At 33.9% G+C, this 17,729-nt stretch overlaps 2 protein-coding genes across 4 annotated transcripts; one reads left to right on the top strand and one right to left on the bottom strand.

Moving 5' to 3' along the window:
• Positions 1-531: 531 nt before the first annotated feature.
• On the bottom strand, positions 532-17,097 carry LOC116344208 (inactive rhomboid protein 1). Of its 2 annotated transcripts, none has more exons than XM_031772659.1 (19): positions 15,676-17,097; positions 13,810-13,908; positions 13,321-13,524; positions 12,784-13,218; positions 12,428-12,459; positions 11,987-12,335; positions 11,827-11,917; positions 11,563-11,750; positions 11,301-11,484; positions 10,934-11,163; positions 10,642-10,741; positions 9,630-9,796; positions 9,394-9,516; positions 8,078-9,166; positions 7,751-7,978; positions 7,545-7,658; positions 7,211-7,465; positions 3,387-3,647; positions 532-3,061 (listed from the first exon to the last, which is right to left on the bottom strand). In XM_031772659.1, the coding sequence occupies exons 2-19, from the start codon at positions 13,816-13,818 to the stop codon at positions 2,810-2,812; spliced, it is 4,311 nt and encodes a 1,436-aa protein (XP_031628519.1). In that variant the 5' UTR covers positions 13,819-13,908; positions 15,676-17,097; the 3' UTR covers positions 532-2,809. The 2 variants fall into 2 exon arrangements, with proteins under 2 accessions (XP_031628519.1, XP_031628527.1); XM_031772667.1 differs by having other exon boundaries at positions 11,301-11,454.
• LOC116344232 (serine/arginine repetitive matrix protein 1-like) lies at positions 3,956-7,121 on the top strand. 2 transcript variants are annotated; one of them, XM_031772699.1, is made up of 10 exons: positions 3,956-4,247; positions 4,367-4,505; positions 4,616-4,853; positions 4,919-5,026; positions 5,140-5,319; positions 5,501-5,554; positions 5,862-6,157; positions 6,232-6,306; positions 6,382-6,754; positions 6,836-7,121. In XM_031772699.1, exons 2-10 carry the CDS (start codon positions 4,385-4,387, stop codon positions 6,912-6,914), a joined length of 1,524 nt encoding a protein of 507 aa, XP_031628559.1. In that variant the 5' UTR covers positions 3,956-4,247; positions 4,367-4,384; the 3' UTR covers positions 6,915-7,121. The 2 variants fall into 2 exon arrangements, with proteins under 2 accessions (XP_031628559.1, XP_031628550.1); XM_031772690.1 differs by having other exon boundaries at positions 3,960-4,247; positions 5,140-5,343; positions 6,836-7,120.
• Positions 17,098-17,729: the final 632 nt, after the last annotated feature.

Raw genomic sequence — 17,729 nt, 5'->3', positions numbered from 1 at the left:
TTGTATTCGTCTTTTTGCAGAATATTCTGTATGTTATTGTTTTCTTCTTAGGCCGTCATTTGGTCTTCGTCAAACAACAAAGTAAAGTTAATGGTTAAATTTTCTTTTTAGAACTATTAAAAAATGTAATTTACGACCAAAACAAAATTCATTACCATTAAACTTAAGTAAAAAAAGTAATGTCATTAAAAAAAATTCCCGGGAGGTATAGACAGGTATAAAAACATCAAAAAACACTTCTCTCTTAACAACTTAACGCTGAATAACAGTGACATTGAAAGATATGACCTGAAAGAAACAAAAATCAATAAAAAAAACATCGTGTGTGTTATGTTCTTAGGTATGAAATCATGGTTTACTTTGAAATAAATTTTTATAATTTTTCATATATTTCATTTTTGTTTTAACTAAAAACTGATATTATTTTGTCCTCTTTTTTCTCTCTTGTTTTATTAGTTACGTTTTGTTGTTGTTTGGTTGCCTTCGTTATTTTTTTTTATTATTATTATTATTTCTCCTTTTTTTATCACCTGGGCTTTAAATTCATTTCAAATAAACTTGAATTCAAAAATTATTATTTTTTTAAAGATGTACGTAAAGAAAATGTGAGAAGAAAACTGAATGAAATTGCATCCGTTTGGCGTGTATTTATGAATGTCTCGAATTTGTTTTCATCTTTTCCAAGCTAGCAAATAGTTTTGCGCTTCGCAAATGTTTCATTCCGTTAATATTTTGCTAGACTTTTATTTGTTTGTCTTTTATTTTCTTTAAATTATTTAATTAATGCAAACAAATTGTTTATTTAAAACAAAGAACGAAAAAAAAAAAATCTTGAAATAATCATATCTTTATTTTTCATAATTCGATCAGTTTAAAATTTGATGAATAACAAGTGAGTGCTTGTTGCAGCATTCGCTGACAAACTGATAATATTTATCTTTTTTGTCTCTATTTAAAATATTGGATTGCAAATCAAAATATTGCACATTTGAACTTTTTAAACACATCGAGAACGAATCGACTGATGTGGTTCGGTGATAATTCTATCATCGATAATGGTTGGTGTGATTGATGATGATATATCGTTCGCGTATTATGTTAAGGTGTTTCTGTTTTTTTTTGGCAGTGAAAACAATCATTTAATTATCTCAGTGAAGTTATACAGTGACACCGTTTATCGGACGCCACAGTTCGTCTTTCATCTCGCGGAATGCAATTATTCTATACACTAAATAAGTATTCTTTTTTTTAACAAAATTTAAACATAAAACAGAATAAAAGTGATTTCATTTTTTTTTCATTCTGTAAGACGAGTTAATTAAATTATTAACTTATGTGGTTGTGGTTGTTAATGTTTGGTTATCAAGGAAACACACGATTTATTGACTGCAGACATAATTATTATATATGTTTTGGTTTTTTACTTTCTGGCGCATTCACATACGAAAAACAAGAATAGCAATGAAATGTATGGTTTACGGAAATTGGTTTTTCGTATTTGTTGTCCTACATCTAAAGGGTTTTTTTTGTGTTTGTATGTCTGTGTCCGTTTAAATTATATCTTCCATTTAGATTGTTTCCGACTCTCACTTAATGTTTATTAATCTTCATTTTGTGTTACATCAATGTTAGTTGTATATGCTTTCTCTCCTTATTAGAAATATAATCATTCATTTTTTTGGTATTTATTCATTTCTTCATATTAATAGATTAACATATGAATTTAATGTTGCTGCTGTTGCCCATTGTCCTTATTTTACTTCCATTCAATATCGTGTGTGTGTGGGTTGTTTTAAATGCAATTTTTTTTTGTATACCTCACCTAATAATATTTTTTTTATTTTTATATGTATAGCCATTTCTGTTGACGCAAAATGTGCACACACACGATTAACATGATGCTGTATGTTTGTGTGCTATGATTGCATATATTACCATTTTCTTCATTTACTGAAAACAGAATCAGCGAGCATTAGATGTTTTCTTTCCGTTGTAAACCTACAAGAATTTATCTACTACTCTCTTCCTCTCTTTCGTTTTCTTTTTTTTTGTTAAATCAATCATTTTCACCAAAATATAGCTCTTTTGACGTGTAAGTGTGTTTGTTTTATCCCTTTTTTGTCACTTTTATGTTTATGTTCTCTCTGTGTTCTGTTTATTACTTTTTTCATATTGTTTTCCTTTTGTCCTATACAATTGTTTTGTCTGCTTGTCGCATTCATAAAATGGAACGGCTCATGCCATTCGAAATGTATTTACAAAAAAACATTTAGTGTGTGAGTGTGTGCATTATCATATTCATTACTTCTGTCAAACATTTGGAGTGCTCGCGATCGATTTTATTGCAAACATGTGCACATTTCTCTCAACCAAAGTGACCCAAGTTGAATTTTAAATGGAAAGCATTGTAAATACTTGAAGTAACTTGAACAATTGGTTAATACCGGGGACAATTTCTTGAATTTTTTTTTCGAGTATTATCGCTTCTTTCGTCCCGGTTCTTATACATATGTGTCATTCACTGGCCATAAAAACTCAAGTTCTTCAAAACTCAGGCCAGAAAAAACCTTTTTTCAAATAAAAGAAGTAAATTTCTTGAAATGTGCAGCATACGTTCCTGGTTTCAAATTTCAAGACATTCACTCCAATTGTTTTGCAGAGTTAACGAAACTGATCTGTATTATTGATTTTAGTGAATTTTCTTTTGAAATTTGGTTGAATGAATGATTTTGAGGTTTTGTTTTTTTCTCTTCTTCTTCTTTAAATGTCATTATAATTAAATTTTGTTTTGTTAATACATTAAACCATATCAGATATTGATAGCGCTACGAACAATCCCGCCGGGTGCATTATTACTCGTTCCACCGCACTGCATTCCCTTGTTATTATCACATGCGACAATATTGCCACCAACACTATAACCACCGCCAATTGCACTCTCATCCGCATCGCTACCCCATAATCCAATCGTTGAAATCGCCATTGGACATAGATAAAACAATATGAATAACGTCGCATAGATTGCAACATGCAGCAAAATACACGTCCACACCAATTTGATCTGAAAATAAACAACAACACCATTTATATATGTATACAAATAATGTTGAGAATTTTCAATAGCAAAACGGATGTTTGGATCGGTCAAGAAACACTCAAAAAACCACAAACAATCCGATGTTTGATGAAATGAATCTTTTCATATGACGTTTATGCTATTCCGGAGAGAAAGAACTTAGTTTTGAACATTGACATTCGGACATACTGTCAAATTGGTCTGAATTTTAAAATGGAATATCACTATAATATTCACAAATAAAATTATACTTTTCGTCGAAGAAAAAAGCGCGGAACATTATGAAAAATAAAATGTAATTTGAAATTACCTTTGCCTTGCGTCCATATTTTGTAGTAATGCTTAAGAATGGCACCATTGTTATTGTAAGAACGGTGCCGCACAATATTCCACCTATTAAACCAACAATGTGCTGTTGCCATGGTAATGTACCAATTGCAAATATGCACACTGCCAAAAAGATCAATTTCATAAGTGCCATGTGCGGCCGTTTCAATTGTTTCCAATGGATCATAATTAATAGCACAGCCATAGAAGAAACAACGCCGGCTATCGATGCTAACGGACCAACCTAAAAGACAAACAAACAAATCGAAACAGAAATAAATAACGACATCAACCGTTAGATCTTTTTTTCATACATTTAAGCGAAGCATTCGGTCACACACTCATTTGTTAAAAATTCGTCTGACTAAATATTTATTTTACTAAAAAGAACAGATTTCATTGCAGAAACGGAAAGTAAAAAAAATATCGTCGACAAAAATAAAAGCTATAAACGGTTTATAGTTGGGGTTTTGCATAAATCATCATTTATATATCGTCGAATGAAATTTTTTCGGTGAAGTGTACACCAATGTTCGAACAACACACAATCGCTTAAAATATTTGGCTTAGCCAGCATAATATGGCACCCATACATAGAACTGTGTTCACAAACTCTCGCAAACACCAACATATACAGTGCAATCATGAAAATGGAACGAACGAAAGAAAGTACAGATGAGTATACACATACAATAACAGTATCACTGTCACATTTATAGAACAGCGTGTTCGAAACATGTAAAGGAAGAAAAAAGAGCAACCAGTCGACACATAAACACACAGCTATCAACAGTGCTGTGCACAACAACATTTTTCTTCTCCGTTTAAAATTGATTTTTCAGTTGTACGCTATATTGATCGGCTTCTATTTCTTTGAAGAAATATATTTCGCTTTAAGTCACGTTTAAATTGATTTTATTTTAATTTAAAACGATTTTTTTCTCATTTTTCGGAATAAAAAAGACGACGCAACAACACACGATGGCAGAAAATCCAGATGAAGAACAAAAACGAAAAAAGGAAGAAACGAAGAAAAAAATCGTTCTCAGTATTCTCAATCTGTATGCAAAAAATGGAGGTGCAACACTGCATCAAATAAACAGTAAGTGTGTTTTGTTCGTTTGTCACGTGATAGGTTGATGCTTTTGAGCGTCACTTGACTATGTTTTCACCGAAATAAAACAAACAAAAAAACTTTTTCATGTTTTGTAGAAGACTACTTGGAACAGGAGGGTGAAAGATTGGCACCTACACAATCAGAAGGAATCAGATTTATGGCATCGATGGAAAACGTCCAATACAATGACAATAGTAAATTATACCGATCGTGTTCGATATTATCCCAACATATAAAAAAATTCGTAACCGAACAAAATGTTAAAATTTCATCGAATTATATGGGCAACCGAAATAACTTAAATCGTTCATTCCCATCGCGTCCAATTACGTCGTAAGTTTGTTGCAATTATTTGGAAAACAGGTATGAAAAAAATATGCGTATTTATTTTTCCACAGATATCGAAACGACTACGCGGACGTGACATTTCCAAGCAACACAAATGCCGGCAGACCCGCTGGAAAGATTCAAAGTCGTCGCAAGACTTTGGGTCCAGCATGTTTCAAGTGCGTATTCAAGCATGTTCATACATGTTTATTTTTGAACTATCTATAGTATATAAAATACGTATAAAGCGTACAAATATCGATTAATTTCAATTATTTTAATGAAAAAAAAGGCGCTCGCATTCACCAGAACCTGCAAAAAAACGTCCTCGCAGTTCGACACCGGAAAAAGACAAGCCATCTACATCGAAACGCAATAGAAGTCGCAGTAAGTCACGTCAAAGAGATGATCGCAGTCCAGCGCGTCGGTCGCCACCAAGATGGCAAAATCGTTGTCGCGATATTTCACCACGGTATTCACCTCCATCGAACTATCGGCAAGCTATTTTTTTCACATTTCTTTTAACTATTTTCTTTTCGAATGCCATTTTTTCGAAATAGTTCATTAAGAATATGAATAGTTTCTGAGCAAGGATCCAAAAGATCCAATTACTCCCACTAGAAAACGTTTTTGAAGTTTTATGCATTTTTTAGGTCTGCAATTTCTCCAGAGAGGAAGATAACTAAAGATAAAATGGGATTTTGGACGTGAGAACCTTTTTTTTTTTTGGAATGCCGGAAGATTCACGACAATTTTTTTCCAAAAAATTCGAGAACGTTTTTAAAAGAAAAGAAAATCGTGTGGAAAAAAGTTTTTCGGGAAAAATTCCGGCATTCTCTTATTTGCTCTTCACTTTCTTCACAACACTCTGTTATGATTAGCGATGTCACTTCTTTTTACATTTTGAAAAAGAACATTTTGTGAATCATTTCAATCAGTGGCGTATTTAAGTTGTTGTAGCATTTTGTGATAATTTTTGTTTGAAGTTTAATTTAATTGAAATATTTATTGTAGATCAAATCGCTCGCGTAGCCCAGCACGTAGCTCATCTCACCGACGTTCGCGAAGCCCGAACCGTCGACGATCACGAAGCCGACGCTCACGAAGTCGACCAAGTCCAAAACGAACCAAACGTTCACAAAGTCCAAGCGACTGGAGTTCACGAAGCTCATCACATAACAAACATTCAAACAGTCCAAACAACGGCGGACGTCAAAATTCACCGCCACCAAGCGTGCCAAGAAATGTCCAGTCTTCAAATTCGGAAACAAATGCAGCTACACACTCAAACCAAAATGACCAGACAGCGGGTAAATAGAAAATTGCTAACTTTCAAATCAAATAACATTTGATTTCATTAACAAAATGATGTTCAACATTTCAGAATCCAAAGCGAAAAAGTTCAAATTCACAGTTGTTGGCGATGGTTTTATGTACTACATGCTCTACGATATGCAGCGTAAGTATTTCAACAAATTCAAAAGGAAAACATGTTCAAAAGCATCTTCTTCTTTTTTTTCAAATCGAATTACAGCTGATGCTAAATCGCATTTGGCACTTTGCAATCACAATTTGCTGATTTCTGATGCAAAAAAATTGGTTCACCAGCAACGGGAAATTTTGAAAGAAAAAAAACGCAAAGTGATCATTTCACTTGGTGCCAGCGATTTGCGTTCGAATCGAAAATTTTCGGAAATGCGTCGTGATATCACTGGCTTATTTTTAATGTGCCATGAATACAAGTTGAAGCCATTGATTACAACCATCCTTTGTTTTGACAATATTGAACTTAAGAGAAAGGCCGATCTCTTTAATCAATTTTTATTTGAATGCTTCGAAAATGTGGTGGATATGCGTGACGTAATGAAATCGGGCTTAAGCGAAGTGATGACCGCAATGAACAAAAAGTATGTTGTTTTATATTCAAATTCCCCGTGCCACTTTCAAATTCGAATTTTAAATGTTTCGATACTGTTTTCTCTTCATAGAAATGCAATGAAACCAAACAAGAAGACTTTGGAACTTGGTGCACAACAACAGCTCGTTCTTAAAGTTCCGAACCAATAAGCATAATTCGGCGATTTCTTTTATATGAATCGCATCCTCTGCTTATCGACTAACAACCATAAACTTTTTTTCCAAATTTACTATGAAACGAATCTTATAAATTAGGGATTTAAGTACAATTTATAAACAACAAAAAAATATATATTGACAAAATCAAAAAATAAAATGGTCAATATAAAACCAAAAATTTGGAATAAAACTTGTTAAAAGAAACGATGAAATAAAGAAAATTTTCGAATAAAATGATCATTGTTCAAACATTGAATTGAATCGTATGTATTTTTTATTGTACTCACTTCTGGTTTATACGGCAAAAATATTGCGCTAATTAGATTTCCACCTACACCACTACCAACATACAGTATGGCTGTTCGTATCGGTCCCAGCAAACGCTCCAAATCGGTCAAAAAAATGTGCTGAAAGGCAACGGTGATAACTAAATGTATGATACCGGCATGTAAGCACAGCGACGTAAACAAACGGTAAAATTGATCAGGTGCATCGGGCGATATAAATGGAAACATTCCGCAAATGTCGTTCAAACACGAAACCTACAAAAAACAAAACAAAATATTGATTGGAGTATAAAAATCGTACCAGGATGATGTGTGGCATTGTTCTTAAATGTACCTGTGAACACAAAGACGCTTCCTCGTGAAAATAGCCATTGACAAAGTCACAGAATTCTCGTGTCGTGATTCGGCATTCACCGTAAACACTGATACAACACGGATGACCAATTACCTGCACGAAAATAAATAAATAAATTATTCATTCACATTTTTAAATCGAATTGATCAATCGATGGGAGATGAAGATAATGGGATGTCATTTACCTCGCAAACCATATGCTCAGCTGTGTGATCTTTGTAACGAAATCTTTGTGAAAATGAATTAGTTTTTCGGCATATCGGCCATTTCGTTATGTCATCAGGCCATTCGTATGGTGCTATTGAAGCGGGCGCATCACAATATTTTGGATCTAAACCGCATACTGAACCTGATATGCGACCACCCGGTCCCGATTCTCCCGGACTCCATTTTTTCCACGTTGAAATCGATTTCTGAATGGGAAGAAAACGCGTGTAATTTTTTCATTGTGTGCTTTTTTTACTTCCCAAGAAGCTAGCGAAGAAAACGGGAAACCATTTGAAAAAACCTACCGTTGGATAAAGACCTCTGACACTGCAATCAGCTTGTGAACTTTGCACGCAACCCGAATCATCGTTTCGTATGCAACATGCTGTTTCACGTTCTTGTCGTCTTGTTTTCGCCATAACATCCATTATTTTCAGATCCTTTCTCATGCATGCGGAAAATTTTGCACCCAAATGAACTAAATCATCGCCACGCGGTCCAATCCATATGTTACGTGGCTCTTGATGTTGTACTTGTTGTAAACTCAAACTAGTTACCAGCACTTGGCCATTTTTCTTTTCCATACCAATGCCAACCGGTCCAAAGCCATAACAAATGAGCGTTAGACATAGTACCAATACTTGTACGGTATTTATCCAATAGGTAAAATACGGCCGATGATCATATCGATCATCCAATTGATGAACATGTAATAATTTCAATTTCTTTTGTGTGGGCCGACGCGAATTGTCTTGTACACCATCTAATAATTGTGATGAAATTCGTGTGCCACGATGTAGTGAACTATTGACTGAATTTGGATTTGGTGAACCAGTATTGGTTGAATCAAAGAAAAGTTCATTTTCCTGAAGATTTGGCATTGAAACACCATCAAATGCATCATTCCCACTAAAATCCAATTCGTTTGATTGCGATAAGTCACTTGAATGGGCCGTATGCTGTGGTTGATGATGGTGATGATGTTGTTGCGATGGTGGCAACGGCTGTTGTTGTTGCTGTTGTCCGTTAAATGAATTATTCAAATAGTGCGGTGCAAAGCTACGTGACCATTGACGTTCATTTCGTGGTACTTTCTTTGTGCAAGCTTGAATTGCATATTGTAATCCCAGCCAAAGTAATGATGTTACAGCTGCCTTTCGTTCGATTATTAAGTGTTGATTCACAATCGCAGCATCGTCTTCCAATTCATCATCGTCATCGATGTCAATTTCATCGTCTAAATTATGACGACGCACAATATTATTGCCACTATTTCGATTAATTACATTCACATTGTCACGATCGTAATAATGATGTGATGCCGATACATGATCCACCGGCAATATATCCGGACGATCGCTTTGCTGACGATCACGACGCTCTTCGATTTGAATCTTAAATTCATATGAAATTTGTACGCAATTTTTTTAACATTAAATTTTAAAATTTAATTTTAGCGAGAATGCGAACAGATTTGTTATAGGCACCACGGAGGTGCGGGCACTTTTCTTATAAATTCTTCTCTTTTCTTGCTCTTCCTTGTGCATTCAGGTGTGGCCGCACTTCCCCGATGCCAATAACAGCTCTGAACATGACAAATGGATGAAAATAAAGAATTTACCTGTTTTAATGAACCAAATCGACGTAATGCCAGCCTCTTCTGTCGCTCTGACCATTTAACACGTTCACGCTCCTCGCTCGCCACATCGACACCGAAAAATTTGGCTATCTCCCGTTTTACATACTACGAAAAAAAAACCATTTTAAACATTTTGACTCAAACAAGCTTCAGAAAGTGTCAGCCACAGAACAAAAATGTTTAAAATTAAACGAAAATGTGACAAAAAATGTTGATACCTGTTTAATCTTTTGCTTGCGTGATGAATGAGGTACTTGATCAGATTCATCGGCAAGCTGGGATTGAACTAAGCTCTCTTGTGACTCTAATTGTGACTGAGATTGTTGTGCCGTAATTTGTTGCTGTTGATGTTGATGTTGCTGCTGGATTTGCATTTGTTGAGCTCCTATTACAAAAAAAAAAAAAACAAACACTTATTCTAGTTGTTCAATTTTAAACTGTCTTTTTCTCTCTATTTTCTCTTTCACATTCAATCCTCTCAGTTTTGTTCAATTTTCATTAAATGAATAAAATCAAGTTAAGTTTTTATTCATATCATAAAATAGTTCTTTTTTGCACTTGATTCTTGTCATAATTGCACTTTCGTTTTTTTTTGTCCCTTGAAGAAAAAGAGCAATATATGCATGATTTGCAAGCAATTTGGCACGTTACCTCTCATACTTTGTCGACCTGTTTTGAAAATGTAAACACTGTTGCATGTTTACACACTAAAATTGATTAACGAAATTAAAAGACGTGTTGCAATTGCTCTAATAGCATCATACGTGCTAAATTTTGTGCACATTATAAATTGGAGATGGCCTTGAAATATTGCTTTTTATTGACCAATAAAAATCAACTTGATTTTTATCACCCGTTTATCGTTCTTCATTTTTCTCTCTCTGTCTCTATTCCTCTCTGAAACACTTTTTCTTCACGTAACGATAATAATATTCGTCTTTAAAAATCAATCAGCAGAACGTGTTGAACACGTGTTTTTTCCGTGTATTTCATGTATTTCACATTATTTTAATTGTATTCGTCATTTCGACGATCGTTAAAATAATTTTTTGAATAGTTGGAAAAATAATGGTCGAAAACTTTTGCCATACTCATTTATATTAAAATATCGAGTCGATGTGTGTGCTACAGATCTACGTTCGAAATTCAGAAGGCGGGGAAATTGGTTTTATGTGCGAAATTTTACACACATAAATGTACTTATAGATTTTAAATTAGTTTCATTTATACCATCTCTGTTGAATGATTGTTGCATCGTTTGTGGCTGCGGTTGTTGTTGCTGCTGCTGCTGCTGCTGATGGTGATGTTGCTGCTGCTGTTGCAGTTGTACCTGTTAAATAAGAGAGATATTAAACTAAACAAATGCTTTTTTCCTCAATTTTCTAACTTGAGTTCAAGGCTTTGCCGAGTTCAATTTTGAGATGTGCTTCACATTTGAATTGTGAATTTTAAATAAAATTCCACACATTTGAACGGCCAAAAGTTTGATGTGCACTGTGCACGAAACGATAAATAAACAAACCTGTCGAAGACCAGCTGAATTGGATGACGTTTTATCGAAATCGCCATTGTCTGAGAAGCCCAAGAAAACGGTTTTGTTATTGATATTCTGTGGAATTGGGCTAACTGGCCCAGTTTGGGTTGTTTGATGAACACCAGTTGTGCGTCGCATCGTATTGCAATGCAAACATGTTCCATTGCCTGTATTTTGTGCTGAATTATTCATTGAATTTGATGGTATTATTGCTGAAACTGAAAATTAATTTCGAATCGAAGACAGATTGAGAGAAAGAGAAAAAAAAAACGACAAGAGAAGAATTATGAAAATGCTTCATCGGCACAATAAAATTTGTGAGAATGGCACTATGGAATTTTCGTTCGAACAATACCGTATGAATTAGCAGCGTTCAAAGTATGATGATGATGATGTTCAAATGGTACATTGGTATGCACTAATTCCTGCGATTCAACTTGACTATGTGATGCTTGCGATTGCTGTGGATGATGATTACTGTTTATAATGGCATTTTGTTGATTCATTGACTGTTGAAAATAGTTAGAAAAATCGCATTTCTTTTTAATTCATCAAGACTCGCACTTGTTGTTTAGAAAAAAAAAAAAGAATGAAAAGGACTATAAGTGATCTCATACCTGTTCATAAACATTTCGAACGGATGATCGAACACTGGATGAACCACTTTTTCCGCTGCTCAAAGACAATGTCGATGTGGATGATACCGATGGTACTAATGATTTTGGGGAAGCCGTTGCTGACATTGACAGTTTAGTTGAATTCAATTGACGAGCCCGAGGCGTCGTTGCGAATGCATTTGAATTTTCTGAAACAAACCACAATGTACATCGATTTCAAATGCACACAATTTAATTTGCATTGATTAAAAATTGATTATTCACCTATATTCTCAAGATTTGGGCAGCATTTCATGCGATAACGATAAGATGATGTAAGAGTATTGCAATTTGATTGTGATGAATTTCGTGGTGTCTGTTGGATGTTTGAAATTGATTTGTTAGCCAGTTCTAGAACAAAATTTCACATCTGAGAGAAACATACCTGTTGATGATGAGGCAAAACAACCGTTGAATCGGAATAAATGTCTGTTGCGATCGTATTTGTGCTTGGAATGTAACGTTTAACCGGTGTATGTACGGTTGATGATAAATAACCGCTTAGATAAGTGTCCGTTGAATTTGTCACAATTGAATTATTTGTATTGCCAACTAAACCGCGATTCACCACATTTCCATACATATTCACTGAATTTGAATCAATGACATTGTTATTCAAACTACCACCATTCGATACCAACGGCGCACCACTCGCTAAATAATGTGGCGGCGGCAAATATCTATCACATTTCGATGCAACGTCTCGGTAGCGATCCGGTATCGAATTTTTATATCTGAAATTTTTTCGACGCAACATTTATTTATATACGTCTTTTGAATGACAAAAAATCTAAACTCAAAAGGATCATCAATTATAAACACATACCTGAGTTGCGATTGCTGATGAGTTTGATGATGCTGTTGTAAAAGAAGGTGGTGTGAAAGAAAAAACACAAAAATCCATTAAAAATTCAAAGAAATCTAACAAACTAAAGAAAAACTCGTAAAAAATGTGTGAATGACGAAAATTGTCGTTAATTAAATCAAAGTGGATTTTGAGATTAGCACTTAATAATTATACTTCTTTCTGAAGTTAGATATTAAGAAGAGTAAAAAACGAATTGCTGCATCTACAAAGAGAATTGAAGGGGAGTTTTTGAATCCACTCGGATATAGCTCCACTTTAGGTATTTTTACACCCCTTTTTTAAAACCATTAATTATCATATCGATTGATTGTTACCTGTTGATGATGTTGTGGTGGAATTCCAATAAATCGATCGCTATTTGGTGCTGGTGATGGTGGCGGTAAACAGCACGTTGTAATTTCGGGATCATAAATATCAGATGCTGGATGATGAATCGATAATCGGTTTGGTGTACCAGATGGTGGTGGATCAAAAAATGCCACCGGAACATTACAATTGCGTCGATAATTTGAAACAGATGCATTTTGGTCGATTGATTGTGCATAATTGCTATTATTTGCTAAGCTGTATGAGTGATAGCCGTTCAGTGTTGTACTGTTCGGTGACTTAATTTGATTGTTTAATGTGTGTGTTGTTGGCGAGGAATTTGCGGGTAGTATATGGCTTGTGGTGCTGCAACTGTCGTCATCATTTGAATGTGGCTGATCGGAAAAGTTGCCATCGATGCTTTGTATTGATTTATTTGTGATCTGAATTATTTGTGAAATAAAAATCCAAAATTTACTTCGTAGTCAACTCGATAACATTTATTCTATAACCAATAAGTAAAATATATACAACGACTGTTTTACCTGAATATCCTTTGATTTGCGCCGTTTGATGGTACCACCGTTGATCACACCATTTATGTCACAGCAATTATTCGTTTGTGTCGATGTGGATGTAATACCCAGATGGTGATTATTGCTCGTATTTTGTAGATCATGGCATTGGTTCACATTTCCGTTGTGAATCGATAACGGTTGATGATGATGCAATTTCTTTGGCGACAATTGCTACAAACGCACAAAAACAAACGGAAATATACGATCATCATCAATTCTCATTGGAATTTCTTTCGTAATATCCCACACAATGTTGACTCATTAATGTCAATCAATCGATTTCCATTTATATTCAACATCAATTTTTATTCAACAATTTTAAGCATTCAGTTAATACACATTCACTTCATCAATTTTCAACAACTTTTTGTTAACGCAATTCAAAAACCGAACGAAAAAAGCACTCCGTCCAGAGTGATGGAAAATAAAAAGTGAAGAGAGATGACACAAACTTACCGAAGACATTCAGCTGATGGACTTTTCCGATTCCAAGTCCAATTTACAATTTTTTTTCCCGTTTTTGTATATCCCTTAGACGTGTACTTTACGGTGTTTCTGTATAACAGAAAAAAATTATATATGAAAAATTCATTAGAGTTGCAATCTTTACAATGAATATTTATATTTTTCTGTATATTTTATTTCATCGTTGAAAATCATGTTTTTGATCTCATTCATTCGTTTTCTTTTTCTTTTGCTCAACTTCATTGCAAAGTGGATTTTTTTCTCCCAAAATTCGATCTGAAGAATTCCAAACAAAGGGACAAAAAGCCAACGATGATTGAAAAAAAACCCTCGAGTTTCATCACTTGTTGTCAGTTACAAAAAAGCCCCCGAGAGCGGTACGCTTTTTTTCTTTCTCTCTCTCTGACCACAAAAACTTGTCTAACTAAAATCAATGTGATTTTTTTTAGTTCCTTAATTAGTTTGTGACTGAGTTAAAACTTTTCAAAGTTTCATCTCAAGTTTTAGAATGCATAAATTTTCAAGCAGTTTAGGTTTTAATGACTTTTCGAAACAAAATTGAAAATGATTATGGGCATGAATTGTTATTTCTAAATCGACGAAAAAAAAAAAAAGAAATCCAATCCACATACACCGCATGTTTATATGTGATAATTATTATCGAAGATTTCAACATTATTTAATGTGTGTAATGTATACTGTTTAGGTCACAACAAATTACAATAAATAATTACCAAAATAATTAAGCTTTCGTATGAAAATGCGACTTATTCTAAAGTTTCTTCTGTTGTTAGATTATGAATGCCTTTTCTGACTACAGAACAATTTCGACAAAGAAAATGTTATTCGATATAAGACGAAAAAAGAAACAAAAGAAAATTGAATGAAAACAAAATAAAAAGCGATACGAAGAAAAAATGTCAATGATAGCCGTACCGCCTAAACAATTCGATTGTGTAAGATTGAGTAAGGAGTATTGTCATTCGGTCTTACTGTCGTGCGTGTGGCTTCACATGATCGGATTTTTGATATTGTGGCAACAAATTCGAATGAATTGAACTGACAAAGAAAACTGAAAGGATATATTACGGTTGTGTGGGCTATAAATAATTTTTTCGGCATTTTTCCGATATAATAATTTGGGGAGGATTTTTTCTCTCGGTCTGAGACAGATTTTCGATTTCATTTCTATGTGTGTGTGTTTTTCAAGTGAAAAGAAGAAGAAGAAAAAAAACGTTGGTGTCTACATGCATATATAATTCAATGTATAACAATGAAATTGGTTCCAAAACACCCAGAGACAGCTGATCGAATTATTTCGGTCGTCGAATGAATGGGTGTGTATGTATTTCTATCCAATTTCCATCCATGTTTCTTTATCTCTCTGCCAATAATTTCGATGGAAATAAATTCAAGAAAATCACTTGATGATGATGGCGATATATATTTCTTTCATCTGTTATTTCTTTTTGATTCGCTTCTTTTTCTCCATATTACAAAAAAAACGAATGTCGCAAAAAAAAGAAGAAGAAGAAGAAGCAAAAAAAACAACATTGGACACCCATTGACATACTGCAATGACTTAGATTATTATGTACAATATTTTCCATATAATTTGTATCGTAGTTGTTCTCTTTTAAAAACATAATTCTTGGCGAACTTCTAGCTCTTCTTTTAATTAAATGGTATTACACTTCAACCGTTCTTGAAGCAAAAGTATTTATGCAAAGTGGAAAATGAAATGGAACAGTTTTTGAGAACCGTACAAAGGAGTATATTTTCATATTCAAAATCATGGCGGAAATATTAATAAATAATCTGCATTGTTGTTGGTTTTTTTTTTGCCTTTACATTTACCTTTTATTTTAGCGTTCACATCATCATTCGTTATTTATTGTATATGTGTGTTGTGCGGGCGCTTTCGATGTTTTATGTTATTTTATGGTACATATGAGTCTTTGTTTTCATAAAATGCACACTCTGTTGCGATAATTTACACGATAAATTTTTTTTTCTCCACCGTTATTGGTAGTTTTATTTTCTTTTAATTTCGACCAAAAGAAAACAAATAAATAATAAAAACAATTGAAACAAGAGCGATGAATCAAGTATGCTGGTGCAACACACACTGATGCTAGTTGCGGATACTGAATTGAGCTATATATTCCAACTAGTCGTCGTCTCTAATTATTGAACATTATCACTTTGCATATTTATTGAAAATGAATTGCCTGTGTGTATGTGTGTACGTAGGATTTAACTAATCATAGATATAACAAATTTTGATTTCGTTGATTTTGTGTTGTTGTTGTTTGCAGTTGTTGTTATTGAAGAAGCAAAAATGAATCGTCACGTGTGTGCGTGTCATGAATCGGTTTGCCAATTCCGAATTGTCGATACAGATTCACTTTTCATTTGAAGATCACGATGATGACTTTCGAAAAATTCCGATACTGATTTATAATGAACATAGTCGAAAAAGAAGTGCAAAACACATGAAAATCGGAAACTTCACTGTTTGTCGTCGATATTTATTGAGATTGTGCCTACACACTAAACGAGATTTCGTACACATAAGGTGAATTAGCTTTTAAAGCTCCTTTTACTTGTCTTATTTGCGCCTATGTACTCTTTCTCTCTCTCCTTTTACTGTATCAATATTGGCGTATATGATGTGGTAGTGTGTGCACTTTATTTTGTTGTTGCTGTTGTTCTTCACTGTCTTTATTGTGCCGTCGCCTTTGGTCCAGTTGATAAGATATATATTTTTTAAATTGAATACTTTGTGTATTACCGATCCATTTACGAAACACAAACTGTACACAAAATTTCAACTGTTCAACTATGCATGAACATTATATTTTTTCACCATCGATTTCTTATTGGCACAATTCAAACAAACTACGAAGTTTCCTCGAAAAATAAAATGAATAATCTATGTATGTATAAAAATGAGAAGCACAACACAAAAGCGAACTCATCCACGCAAAAAAAAAATAGAACATCAAATAGCTAAACGCATGTTTGATTATTTTATCTTAATCTTCACACAATTTTTTTTATTGGCAATTTTTATTGATTTCGATTTGCAAGTTCAATCTGAACAAATTTCACTGGTTTCTGTGTTTTTGATATCACTTATTTTTGTGGGCTATTTTACTGTGATTCAGTTTTAATTTTTTTTATTTTTTGATAAAGAAAAAAATATACATATATGTAAAAAAAATGTCGTCAACGAAACTTCATTCGTAGTCTGTCTTGCACACTCAATACAGAATATTGTTCACTATGGAGAGAAAGAACCATTTTCCATTTTCATCAAATTTTTTCAGGATATTTTGACTTTTTCGTGTAGTTGTAATGGTGCATGTATGTGGTGGATAATACACACACACACATATTCTCTCACTCAATTCGTCTCCCCTTGCCCCCTTTTGCTGTGAAACTGGATATTTATGTTTCACTTTTAAACGCGCATAACAAGAGTAGAAGGAATGGAAGAGAGTGAGCGAGCCAGAGAATGGTGATATCGTATATCTGTGACATGCGAATTCATGGCACAATTTGTTCTTATAATGTATGGGTATTTGTTCCATCAACGGCTGCTGTGCTAATACACATCAAATCAGCAACAAAAATAAATCACCCCATGCATAGAAACGCTTGTGTCAGGCGAAAACGCGCTTGTTCAAAAATAACACTCAATGTTGACACATGCATGTGTGCGTGTGGCTGAGAGTTGAATTATCTTTTTTTACGTATGCTCCCGAGAGCAAGTTGTCGAAAAGTTTCTATATGGAATATGAAGACCCTAACGTCAAATCACAAATACTCACAATTCATACGCATATACACTCACAAGTGCATACACACATTGAGAGCATGCGCCGTGTTTACGACAAGAATTTAGA

Source organism: Contarinia nasturtii, unplaced genomic scaffold, assembly GCF_009176525.2.
Source record: "Contarinia nasturtii isolate CC-2019 unplaced genomic scaffold, AAFC_CNas_1.1 Cnas_scaffold_129, whole genome shotgun sequence".
NCBI classification, from domain to species: Eukaryota; Metazoa; Arthropoda; class Insecta; order Diptera; family Cecidomyiidae; genus Contarinia; species Contarinia nasturtii.
The sequence above is the reverse complement of the archived record's forward strand: the minus strand, read 5'-3'. Positions and strand labels throughout refer to the sequence as shown.